Source organism: Nuphar pumila, chromosome 4 (assembly GCF_984573655.1).
Source record: "Nuphar pumila chromosome 4, dmNupPumi1.hap1.1, whole genome shotgun sequence".
Lineage (NCBI taxonomy): Eukaryota > Viridiplantae > Streptophyta > Magnoliopsida > Nymphaeales > Nymphaeaceae > Nuphar > Nuphar pumila.
In genome coordinates this window covers 122,558,397-122,571,844 of record NC_143252.1, presented here as the reverse complement: position 1 = coordinate 122,571,844, position 13,448 = coordinate 122,558,397, and the positions used below count along the sequence as shown (strand labels likewise).

Here is a 13,448-nt window from a genome sequence, read left to right as displayed (position 1 = left end):
GGCCAAATTGGTCAAATAATATTCACGTAGTCAAATTGGTCAAAACAAAGCTCGCATATATGAGATTTAGCTAGAGAGTACCGTACTCTAGAGCGTAGACAATATTTTCGCTTCCACGACATAGAAGAAGCCAAACAAACACGACTAATGTGACAAAAAAAGAAAGAAATCTATATATTCCATGCATCAATGTAAAACAGACTTTAGCCAAAATGTTCCTGCAAGTATGAACAGTGAAATTCATGAGTCTGACGTGATAAAAATTACTGAAGGCCATGGGCTAATCCCTTCTTAACAGCCAGCTTCAACAGCCAAACTCATTTGGGGGAGTTCACAATCACTCTTGAAAGCTTCCTCTGAGAGGGTGACTGAGCAGCTTTCACGACCAACACATGCCTGCATAAACAGAAGTTTCTCTTAATCATTTGTAAACTCATATATGATGAAAAAATTAGGTTATCATGAAGTATTAACGTGAAGTGTGTGACCAATGGAAATGTATTTTTTTAAATATTCAATAAGTAAAAACACATTATATATAAGAACTCAAATTTATTAATTAAAACGTTAAAATCAACGTATTACACAGAAGTACACAATTTAGTGTTTATGTGCATGTTTGTACATTTAAAAGATCACATATATATATATATATAAACCCACATACACACAAAATTCACTGCAATTCTTTATCCCTATTCTACATTTCATCCATGACATTATAGGTAATTTAGTAATTTTATAAACAAACCATATAAAGATTTTATGCATTTTCTTGTCCAAAGTATTATAAATGTGTCATATTTTTTTAAAAAATCTAAAATTCTTAGGGTGGTGACAATTAATGAAGAAAATAACAATGTTGAGAGAGAGAGAGAGAGCTTACCTTTTCCAAGATGGCTTGAGAATTTGCAGCATGGCAGCTTCCTGTCTTGAAGGCACCACAAGAGCCTCGTGGGTTGCCAAAGGATGCAAAGTTGATAGAGGATATGATTCTCCCTGATGGGCACTGCAGATGCAAGTAGTCATCTTCACTTCCCTTAGCAACATGGGAACATACCCTGTCGTTGTGAACGGTTTGGAATGAAATCCCAGAAGGATCCCCTCCTACTTCCTCAAACAAGACCAAGGTGTTGGTCCCTTCTTGGAGCCATGATCTTGGAACATGATACCTACCATAAAACCGATAAACCTTCTTTTAGTTTTTCCCCACTTTTAGTGCCCTTATCAAATTGGCTTTCATTTAAAAAAAAAGGAAATGACCTTAACCACGTGGCCTATGCAATGGTCCAAGTAATAGATAATGTAAACTAAGACATGGACCAAATCTGACCAGAAACAAATCCTTGACTCTTTTTTTTTGTTTTTTATGAGAAACCATCATTATGGTTCAGACATCCCATTACAGGCTGAAAACTACTGCATTGACCCTAATCTGACTCAATTCCAAGTCTCCAACCTCAAGGAGGGTCTGTCTGCATGATTTTGTGCATGGAGATGTGTGTGTGTGTGTGTGTGTGTGTGTGTGTGTGTGTGTGTGTGTGAAGCCCCACATTGTGCATGGATGTGGGTGTTTCAATAAATAGCTAAAGATTGAGAGTGGGTATGAACGACATAGGTGCGCATTAGGTGCAGACACAAAAAAAGTGGAAAAAGAAATGCAAGAAACAAAATTTAGTTGCTGACACCCTAACTCAATGTCTAGAACTGAGTTTACCATCTTTGAGTTGGCTCATCACAGCCGGTCACACAATGGCCCGGAGAGTACACTCCTCTGTAATCACAAGGTGTTGAGCATTCATTCTTTGGAGATGTATACAGGGGCCAATACCGACCAATGTTCTTTCCATTGACCCAAGCATACCCTTTACCCATGCTTCCAAGGTCAACCACTACTGCTTCTTCCCCTTCAGGTGCTTCAAATTCAGCCTGGAGCACAATCAAATGAAATAAAGCTATGATTCAGTATTACATGAAAGATAAACAATTTGGTAAACTCCATGTAAAAAAATTTATGAATTTGTTTAAGATTTCTCATGTTGGTACCATATTATACATGATCATTCAAAGCCCATATAGTTCATCAACGACAACTCACTTGACCTTGTTACTTGGTACCATATTGGAAAAGACAATGAATTCATCATTGACTTAACTCACTTGGCCTAGTTAATTGATTCCATATTTGAAAGACAATTCAACCAGGCTCACTTCAACTAGGGCTAGAATCATCTCTGTGGTGATAAAGAATACGAATTAGCTCAGTTCTTGGTATACATTGATCAGGGTATCAGTGCTCCAAGTTTCTATGCTGGACCTAAAAATTAAAGGTGTAGAGGCTGCAAGCCTGCAACAACTAAGCCTAAGTCAATTAAGTTTCTTATCTAAAGTCAAAATTCAAGTCCCCAATTTATGGGCACATTTTGAAAACCAGGATATTATTTATTCACAAAAATAATATGTCAAGTAAAAAAGATCACCTTGTACCAAGTTAGTGAGCTATTTTTGGGGAGCTCCTTTGTACTGCTCCATTTGAAATTTTCAGGAGAATTGAAGAGGTCTTCTTGGCCCTTTAAACCAATCTGTTTGTCAAACAACAGTGAGTAGTAGAAATCAGAATAAAAGTGGACTGTTACCTATGATGATTGTAAAGTTATACCAATTTTGTAACAGAAGGCTACCTTATACAACCATAGCTTTGAAGACAGGTTCTTTGTGGCATTATTTTGACCAGTAATTTCAACAGCTCCAGCACTGATCCCAGCAGGGACCAAGTCAAAGAAAGATCCATAATTCTATTCATGAACACAAAAGGTAGCAGATTGTCAAAACATCCATTCATTTCATGCATGCATATGTATGTGAGAGAGTTGTTATACCTGCAGACCAACAGTGACACTGAGAAGTGTAAGATAATTCTTCCCTGGTTTGAGTGCAATTGGCTGCTCAACCACAAATGAACCATGTCCATAACCAAATCCTGAAATCAGAGCACATCCAAAACAATCAAAACATAAAGATTGTGTGTGCTTTTGGAGAGAGAGAGAGAGAGAGAGAGGATTACCAGAATGTACACCATTAGCAAAAACATGTAGTGCATGACCAGAAGTATTCACTCTCAAGACTACTTGGCCTTTGTTCCAGAAAGGATCCTCCTCAGAGACTTGAACGCTAGACACACAATGTAGAGATCCAGGTTAGCAACATGGCATTGCTGTTGTTACACTACGCCAGTTATTAGTCTGCGTCCTGTTTCAGGTGGGTTCAGCCGTCTGGGCCAGAATCTGAATCATTTTTACAACTGATGGACTTTGATTTGTTCCTGACCAATTCAAACATGAATAGATTGATCTATTCAATTTGGATATTAACTTTGTGTTGACTTGAGACAAGTGTGACCTTTGGGCTTATCCCAAGCTGAGTTCCATATGGCTTAAACTAAAAACTAATATAATGGGACTATAGGCAACTAGGGACTTAGCCAGACTAGACGTCCAGCTGAATCTTGCAAGTGAAAACTTGGAACAAATTCATGCACAGATCAAAACTTCTGTGATTGAGGGGCTGGTTCCAACACAAGAAAAAACTAGAACCCCTATTAGGTTCACTTTTTTAAAAGCCAGGTTTCACCTCTGATGGAACACCACAAAAAAAATGGTGACTGGATAGAAAAACTCTTGGAGATAGTTCTGAGCTTACCCAATTGTATACCACAAGTAGTCACTGCTATCTGCTGTTGTAGAGATTTGTTCCAACAATTTCTGGGCAGGGAAGGCATCTTTTGCCCTTAAGTTGTCAAATACCTTCTCCTTATGCCATTCCCAGTTATTAAGCGTACTCCCACCTAGAACACTTGACTTTACAGTGGTAAGGGATGTTGGGGTGGTTACCTGCACAAAAAATTGATGCCACAATTAATGGTCTCATTGCATACCTACATAAACGCTTAGATACATTTAGATAGCACACAATATGACGTGTGCGCAGAGACATACGCATGCTCTTCATAAGTAATAATGTTGTCAACGAGTCGCTATTTGGTTTGATCAAATTATTACTGAATCCTACATAATCATGTCCGTCATTTACTACGTGTGTGTGCGCATGCACGTGTGCATGTGAATGTGCATGCATGTGTTAGAGAATACTAACAGATCAGAAGCAAGCTGTCACAAAGACATCACTAAAAGGACCTCAGACATGACATTTTTGCGCAATTGTCTAATAAGAATAGAATACAAGAGGACAAGACACGAGGGCGAGGGCATGTTGATGCGTCCCTACGACATAGATAGCAAGATAGCAGGTATTAAAAGAGCAAACCTTTGCTGTACTGAAGACCACGTTCTTGCAGTCAGGCAGAATACTAACAGACCAAGCAGGTAAAAAGTATGCCACCCCATTGAATGTAACTGTGGCATCAACCGAACTATTGGTATTGCTCAAGAAACATCCAGATGTTCCATCCTCAGTTGTATAGATTGAAGCCTGATGATCTCATCATAAAGAAGATTTAGTTCATCCTTCATAGAACACCTGAGTTTGCAGTACAGAAGCTGGAATGAAAAAAGAAAAAAGATAATTCAAAGAATACCTCAAGCTGATCTCCAAGACTTATGTTCTGTCTTGTGCCATAAGTTAAAGCCTTCTCCATCGTCTTAAGAGAGGCATGAAGATCCTTCAAGTGTCCCCACTTGGGTTGTCTAACATATCCTGCAAGAAATAGCATATGTTAATGATCTGTAATTAACTATATCATAGTAATGAATCTCTTTTGCATTCCTTGAGGTACCGTATTCATCAAGAGGTGCATCATAATCATAAGATGTAGTGATCAATGGGCCGCCTGCCGTTCTATCAAAATTGGTTCCTCCATGATACTGCCACATCAAGACAGAAACTGTCAGCATGAGCTGAACAAACAAGAAACCATGTTTAGTGATCCAATGAATCTGTTTAACTTGGAACATTTTGGATCAATTCCTTATAAAGTATCCAAATGAACTTGGTTGATAAGATCTTATTAAAATCAAAGCTTAAATTGGAACAAACAGTTAAATAAGAATAGCATACTAACCATGTAATAGTTTTGTAAGGTTCCCCCTGTTTGGAAGAACCTTGCCACTGCAAAAGCAATATCTTCAGCAGGTCTATGAGGATGAGTGCCTCCATAGTTTTTGAACCTGAAACAGTAACGTTCGATGCATTTTCCTTTTTACCATGATTAAAGTAAGTGAAAAAAAAAAGACCAATAAAATAGCATACGGAGATCCAAAACCAACCATCCAGTCCAATTCTCAGTCCACATCTTTGGGCTTGTTGGTGAGTTTGGTTCGAATTGGTCACAGTAGAATCCATTGCATGTGTTAATCTGTCCCGAAGTGATGGTTAATTTAGCATTTATGATGCGTGAACTGTAAAGTCCTGAATAGTAATTGATAATAAAGATGAAAATATGAGGGAAGGAAAATCACCATTGGTGCAGGTGCATCTGCTTGTTGGCACATGATCCATGGTACAGAGACATTCAAAGATAGAGCAAACTCAGCAGCCCAATTAATGTAGGCTTTGCCAGCATTGCCATACGGTCCCATTACATTTCCATACTCGTTTTCAATCTACATTGTCATTAATGAGTTCTAGTGCAGTTTACCAAAAGTATAAACATGTAATAGATTCTGCTGCATGTTCAGAGAGAAGCAAAAACAAGTAAACGGATTCGTTAAACCTGGAGTAGGATAAGAGGGCCTCCTTGCCATGCCAACAAGCCTGCTTCCTCGATCATAGAAACTATCTTTCTAGTGAAAGTTGCCATTTCATACTAAAGAACAAAAGTATTAGTTTCTTTTTATCAATGTCAATATCAGTCCTATTAGTAATAGCAACAAAGGTAACAGCAATAAGTACTTGTTTGATTATCTACTAACCTTGAATACTTCATTGTTCGTTCTCATTTCGAGTCCTGGAATATTATGCAGCCAAACAGGCAATCCCCTAAAAATTACAAGATAAATTTATTTTTTATTATCCAACATCATTTTGTAATGGAAAAAAAAAGGAGCAGGGTTCTTTTTCTCCAGTAGATAACCATAGTAGCAATTTACAGGTTTACTGATACTTGCTTTTGCCACCATATGTCCAATTTCTTTGACTTCTAAATTTCCTACTACAAGTAGGAATGCTGAAAATCCGTTTTTTTTTGTTTAATATGAAATCAAATCTGGCTGTTGATGGGAATGAAAAATGAAATTTCTTTGACTGGCTTTTTCTTTTGGCAATGCCAAAGGAACCAGAATTTTTTCTTTCCTTCAAAATTTTGATATCAAATCCAAAATTTATTCATTTAAATTTGCATCTAACACATTTAAATTTACATTTTATGTTGAACTATAACTAAATGAGAATAATATTGGATCCAACTTATTTGGATATGAAATCAACTACAATTTTAAGAAAATGGTGGATCTCCAACTTATTATAGCATAGAACAGCCATGACAAACAGAATCACATTCATAATTAGTTCAAAACATGCCTATCTAAAAAAAATAGTTCAAAACACACCTAACAAGCTGATATCTAGGATTTCAAATTATATTTCAGTTTCATATGTGAGAAAACATGCCATAAGAGCGAGCGAGCGCGCGCGCGCGCGCGAGAGAGAGAGAGAGAGAGAGAGAGAGACTCACCCATAATTCCATTCTGCACACACGTAGGGACCAATGCGGACAATTGCATATAACCCTGCTTGCTGAACGGTCTTCAAGAATTTAATGAAATCCAGGCGTTCTTCAAAATTATACTGCATAACTACGTAATGTCAAAAGATCTGGCATTCCTAGCTGTTTCAAACTCATGATGTATCATGTGTTTGGGCACCATATGAAACATGACTATGTTCATGAACCCCATCTTGTTTGGACAATGGTGAAATATGACCAAATTCATAAGTCCAACTGAGATTATTCCCTAGCATGTTTCTGCTGCATGTGGAACATGGCCATCTACAAGTTCAAGTTGGAACCAAACTCATGGTGAGCCCAGTTTCCATTTCACCATGTAACCCAAGTGGGTAGTGAGAAACAAGAATGGGTCATATATGCAACCAACAATTTTGGAACAGGTATGTTCCTCTGTAGCTATCACTATGGCATGACCCTTAATGAGCTAGCTAGGTCCAGCCAACTGGGTCCAGCAAATTTGATTAGTTTAAAAGAGTGGCCCGAGTGCGTTGTACCTGGCGACGTAGAGGCTCATGTGCATTCCAAAAGATGTATGTCTCTATGGCATCCAATCCCCCTTCCTTGGCCTTTTGAATCAATCCAGGCCACATCTAAAACAAAGATCAAGTTGTAACAAGTCAGACTTTGTGGGAAAATTTAGCAAAACCTAAAAGAGGTCCATATGGGTTGGACTTGGTCCGATAGGCTGCATCTCAATCTAGGTCCAACATTCTGCAATACGGATCTGAACACAGATTAAGAGTATCAGTGTCCGACCCAATTATACAATTACTGCCTTCTTTCAAAACGGAAAGGGATCTTAGGTTGATTGAGTTTTGGATATTTTCCATATCATATTGATTTTGAAATGGCCAAACTGATAGTTTTAGACCAGGTTGAAATCCAATCTGTTTAGTCAAATTCAGAAGATATATTATCTTATTAATAATTTGGATTTTCATTGAGTACAAAGTATTACATCCAAATCCACATTTGATGGATATCCGTATCCAAGTACATGTAAAAGCTACATCAGGTTAGATCCTTAAGCTGGTTGGATCCAGTTTCAGTATTAGCTTTTCCCATCCAAATCCAAATCTGACTGCAAATCCGATTAGGCAACATCGGAGTAGGTCAGACTCGATAATACCTATATCCACAACCCATTCAGACTGTTTTTATGTCACTAGGTGTAAGCCCAGCATGAGTTCAAAATTTGACCTAAAAGGAAATTGATTAGGTTCCATAAATTGAAAAACAAAAAAAAAAGAATAAAGCTCTTATTTTATCTTGCCTAAAGATGTATTTAGATAAGCATTGGTGTAATAGTTTGGATTTCCATCAAAATATACTTATTTTCTAGGGAAAACAGTTTAGTCCGAGAAATTCAAGGTATCTAGCTAATGAAGTTTGATACAAGGATAATATTATCGGTGATCCCACTCGGAGATTACCAGGCAAGGAAGATCGTTATAAAAAAAAGGATAAACAATATGATCTATTAGATTTCAAAAGTACATAAATGAGCCTACCCCAAATAAAAAATAATAATAATTTATATTTAAATTCAATCTTTTTCCCTTCAAAAATATTTATGCTGTCCAACCGGAATAAGGCAAGATGAGAGAGAGCATCAAGTAAAAATAGACTCCAAAACATTTAACCTAAGGAGGTGTTTGTTACATGCCACGTGAAAGTCATTACCAAGAGGGGAGGTGCAACAACGACTGGTAAACAAGTCGAACAGGGCATGTTTGCGCTTACCAGTGGCTTGAGCTCGCCTGAATAAGAGGAGCTGACTCGTGTAAAAATATTTCATGTTATATATATATATATATATATATATATATATATATATATATATATATATATATATATATATATATATATATATATATATATATATATATATATATATATTACGCTTAATAGGTCATATTTTCATCTCTTTTTATATATATTGTCTGCATTATTCTTTTTTTATATTATATTTTTTTAACCCAAAGAAACCGCACCGGCACAAAGACCTGGTCGCACTGGCTCAGCCTGCCATACCTACGGTCGTTGTGCCGTCAGCATAAAACTCCGAGGCTAGGACCACTGCTCCCAAGGCCTATGCTACGGGTTGGCTTGCACAGACATACGAGCGATGGCCATGGGAATCAAACCTTGACTGCCCATCTAACACCCAAGGCCCCACCCCAGCAAGCCAACTCCCCCTTGGGGCTTATGTATTACACTTAAAACATATATTATACATAAAAATATTTTTTTTTATACAAGCTCTCCCAAACCGAACACCCTGTGTTCGGGCTCGAGTCATTTAAGATAAATGAGTTGCTCGTGGACATGAACCAATCACAAATGAGATTGCGACGAGCCAAACCGAGCGGAGTCGCAAGCTGCTCGGTTAGTTTACCAGACCTAAGTGCAACTCAAATTGCATAAGCCCTCCACCATGTTTCAACCCTGATTAAGGCTAAAGGAGATGGTGTGAAACGAACCCCCAAAGGAGAAATGGCATGTGAGGCACGTACAGTAAATGTGCCAGGTCCATTTTCAGATGAAATCGGCTTCCCACCGATTTAGGTCTAACCTTGGATTCTACCACGCCCTGACCTACTAATCTTTCTTTTGGCTGCCCCAAGAGAAAACACTTCATCACATTGGTAAGCCTAAGTTTGATAAAACCCTTGAGTTTACATTTTTTGGATCTCTGTAATCAGATACACTGTCCATGATGTGGAGTGCATGGCAGGTATGGACCTAACCCATTTCATTGCACCCATATGAAATGACATTCATGGAGGGGAATCAAGCACATGTTGGCATCCAAACAGTGGCAGGTGAAGTCCACACGACTAAGGCCAGGGGACAAATGTTTATCAACATACCTCCGGCGTACTCCGCGGATAATGGATCGAACCCGATAAGATGATCCGACGTTGCCCATTGAGCAAGAGGCTTCTCCCATCGTAGCCAACCATGAGAGGATCTCCCTCTACACCAAAGCATCCAACTAGAGAGAGAAGAACTGACAATAGCCACACCGTGGACGCCATTGATGTAGAAGGGAGACTATCTCCAAGGATAAAATGTTCTCCTCTTTGCACCCTCTAGACTTATAGACAGAATGAGAGTAACGATCTAAGGAAAATTCCCTATCCTTCTAGGCTCAAAATAAATGCAGTTACATTGGACGCTTATCAAATAATGTATATACTTGGAAAGGCTATCTGATTACGGTATGAAGTAGAGAGCTTATCTTAAAATTATGGATATGTATGAAATAAAAGATTAGTGGATATGTGATGCCAAAGTTTATCTAAACCACTAGCAATTATTAAAGAATTACCATTTTAGTTTTGCTAATGTGATTGAGAGAATTATACGTGATTATTGTTAGCATCTGGTTTGTACTTGCCTTTTTTGATGTGACACGTAATTTTCCTCATTATAATGGATAGGTCCAACTCCAATACTTGGGAGATGTTTGGTGGGACCCATAAAATCCCGTTTAAGATAAAACAAATAAGATTTACCATGTTTTTTAAAGGTTTAACCTGTTTGATAAATCGGTCCCTCTCAAAAAAAAAAAGTTCTTTTTTTTAAAGGCAAAAAAAAAAAAACTCTTGCCAGTTCACAACATGAATTTTGTTTTTTTTGTGTGTGTGTGTGTGATATGAAATCAAAGCGTATGGGGTGGCTGTCTACTTCGATCTGACCAGCCTACCAGGGAAGAGTTTTTTAATTTTTTTTTCAATCTAACGGTACATATGTGTTCTACATGCTTGATTGATCGTCTGATTTCAACAAGTGAATATATTTTTATAATGTTTGAAAAATGGACAGTCTACAATGTTGATAAATATTGAAGCGCATTTTATTGAAAAAAAACGATCTAAATGTCATTTTCCAGCAAATCAACCATGCCAACAAATGCATCAAATTTGGGATAAACAGCCCGAAAACTTATGGTAGGCTCCTAACTTTTAGTAGGCACTTACTCCCCCACTCTATAATAAAGAATTATCTGATTATATCAAAACCAATCTTATCCAAATCTTTTTAGCCCTTGTCATAGCTAGCCAGACTTGTTGCGGGACCCAATAAGAAACCAACATTCCAATATAGTACTACTGTCATTTTTCTTTTATTATTGAATTGTTCTGGTAACCATAAATTTCAATATCTTGGATGATTATGTTACGATACCATATTTAAGTACCTTGCTCAACATGCAGCTTTACATGCCGTATTTTACACAAGACTACCTTGAAAAAGGTAGGATCTTAGGCGGTTCAGGATTGACCCGATGCCAGATCTGAATTTCAATAAGGGGTTTCAGTTTTAAATCTGGATCCCACTTGGAAAACATGGTACGTAGAATTCTGAATCCGGATATGATCTATCCAGCATTGATACCAGATCCACTGAACGTTGGTCAAGTATATTGGTTTTCATTTGAACTACATAAAATAGGTCAGAACAAAAAGTTTTCCACTGCAGTCCGAACTTCTTTATTTATTGGATATTGAACCGGATCTGACTAAATGAAGTTATTTGTTCCAAACAATTTGACCGGCTTATATAATGGATATTTCTTATGGACTGTATCCACATACCATTGGTCGGGTCAGATATCCGAAACTGGCAAGCATGCATGCCATTAGCGTAGGCCCATTGTCAGACCTATTAAGCACTGGTTCATCAAAGTCTAATCTGCTGCTTGATAAACTACTATTCAAACCAAGTTGTTCTTCATTATCTTGTTTGTAAAACCACTTTTTTTGGATTTTTTTTTTCTTTTAGTTTCATATCAATGACAAAATAATCTATGACAATGGAATCCGTATCCAGAATCCTACTTGGATCGTATTCAGCCCCATGGTTCAGTTTAACGCATCCATGGCCTACTGACCAAAACAGGCATCATTTTTATTACAATTTTTTGGAAAGTTTCTACCCTTTTGGCATCTGCTTTGGAACGTTTCAACTTTCCCAAAAAAAATTGCTTTTTCAGATCAAGGACCTTCTCAAGATGTATATAGTCTTGATTTAAGTTTATATCAGGATAGCTGAACTATATTTACTTTGTTGAGAATTTTTTCTTCAGGACGTCTTGATGCATTTGCTAATGCAAAAGAAGAGGCCACCATTTACTGGGGATAGTCGTCGATGTCAAACTTGGAACGATATGATCTTAATTTGGTGTTTACAAGAATAACCATATGGGAATCGTATCCAATGATCAACTAAATAGGATAACTCCATTGTGTGTGGCTTTCCATACCCGCTTCATGTCCTCCATCTCCTATTCAAACAGGGCAGGGCCCCATTTCTCCCCGGTCCACTGTCATCCCTAAAAGTATTTTAGTTATTTTACTAACGGGACCAGGGACAGGGCGGGGCGGGCAGGGGAAAGCATAAGTTCATCCTCCTACGGGTTTTGATTTTAACATTCATCCCCGTTTCATGTCCTCCATACCCGGTCCAAATGAGGCTAGGCGGGGCAGGGTCCCATTTTCCCCCGGTCTACTGCCATCCCTAATGGTGAGGCTGAAAAAAAACAAACAAACAGGTATGAATGCAAAAATGAGCATTTTTTATTCCAAGAGATTGATTGGTATCATGCTATTTGCCATGCTTGCTAATTAGAAGTGTTCCGTGATGTCCTACATCTAAAATGTTTGGATCGGTGTGTATGATCACATTGCAAAACTAATCAAGTTTTAGCTTTTTTCTCTTCCTGTTTGTGAACAGCTTACATGAACTTGTTTCAGTGTTTGCTTGGCAAGTTTGAAGACTAGGAGGTCCATGAATCATATATACAAAAACAAAATTAAAGCTGAAGAGACAATCGGTGGTTGTAGTTTTGACTAAGATAAAGGAGAGAACTTTTTTGGGAAAGAAGGTTAAGGATTATGTTTCTGACAATGAGAAAGCTCCTTGGTAAGCTTTAGGGATTATATTTTGATAGTTCCCAATAATGAGAAAACTCCTTTGGTGGGCTTGTAATGTTTTGTGTTGGTTTTGAGCTGGATTCTAGAGTTAACTTGTGTTTGAAACTCAACTTGCTAGGACCAATATGACTTGATCCTTCGTTGGTGTTTTACCATCTTGGTGTAGAGCACTTAGTCTGTAGTATGGCCTTCTAGACCAAGTTCATGTTATGTTGTTTGCCAACATGAGAGGTGAAGCTTTTAAATTTTGAGTTTGTGGATGTTATCTGCTGGCTGTAAAGAGTGTTGTGTGGTGGCTGATGAGCTTATGTTTGCTTTTGTTTTCCTTACAAGTAGTTGCTTTGATTGTCTTGTGGCAACGGATTGCAAAGAGTATGTTTAAGCTCTTGAGGAAGAAACTCATTGGAGGCAGACATTCTTTCATGTTTCTTCTGATAGCCGTTTGCTTTCATCAATGTAGAAAAGACTTCATGCATACTATTATTTTGGGTTGTTTCAGCTTGATTTTTTTGTCTTTGAATTTTTAATAAACCTCTCTCTCTTTCTATTGAACCATCTTTTCCATATTTGTCATTTCTCATAAAAATATGTGAAGAAAAATGTTGTAGAAAACTTCTGTGGGTTGTTAGCTTTGTATAAATATGACATGCTTAGTGCAATTTTTTCAGGTCACGTTGCACCTTTCATTGTTTGGTCTCCTTTAACTGCATCTCAACTATGATGGCAAGCATCATTATTTTTCTAAATTTGGAATTTCTTGTTAA

The 13,448-nt window shown here is 37.6% G+C and overlaps 1 protein-coding gene across 1 annotated transcript; it reads right to left on the bottom strand.

Annotated features, from left to right (window-relative positions):
• Positions 1 to 291: 291 nt before the first annotated feature.
• On the bottom strand, positions 292 to 9,783 carry LOC149840872 (beta-galactosidase 15-like). The gene is made up of 19 exons (XM_090005151.1): positions 9,616 to 9,783; positions 7,237 to 7,332; positions 6,689 to 6,801; positions 5,928 to 5,994; positions 5,729 to 5,821; positions 5,475 to 5,618; positions 5,283 to 5,371; positions 5,078 to 5,183; positions 4,793 to 4,880; positions 4,595 to 4,713; positions 4,324 to 4,488; positions 3,700 to 3,890; positions 3,065 to 3,171; positions 2,880 to 2,980; positions 2,682 to 2,795; positions 2,481 to 2,582; positions 1,718 to 1,929; positions 887 to 1,172; positions 292 to 396 (listed from the first exon to the last, which is right to left on the bottom strand). The coding sequence occupies exons 1-19, from the start codon at positions 9,781 to 9,783 to the stop codon at positions 292 to 294; spliced, it is 2,466 nt and encodes an 821-aa protein (XP_089861277.1).
• Between the last annotated feature and the right edge of the window lie 3,665 nt (positions 9,784 to 13,448).

What these genes read in the sequence shown, in the direction of transcription:
- LOC149840872 (XM_090005151.1), bottom strand. Translation starts at nt 9,783, where the DNA reads ATGGCGTCCACGGTGTGGCTATTGTCAGTTCTTCTCTCTCTAGTTGGA. An exon ending in ACTGAGAATTGGACTGGATG is followed by an intron (nt 5,184 to 5,282) that starts GTTGGTTTTGGA and finishes TTACTGTTTCAG; the next exon opens with GTTCAAAAACTATGGAGGCA. An exon ending in CCTTACAAAACTATTACATG is followed by an intron (nt 4,881 to 5,077) that starts GTTAGTATGCTA and finishes TTGATGTGGCAG; the next exon opens with TATCATGGAGGAACCAATTT.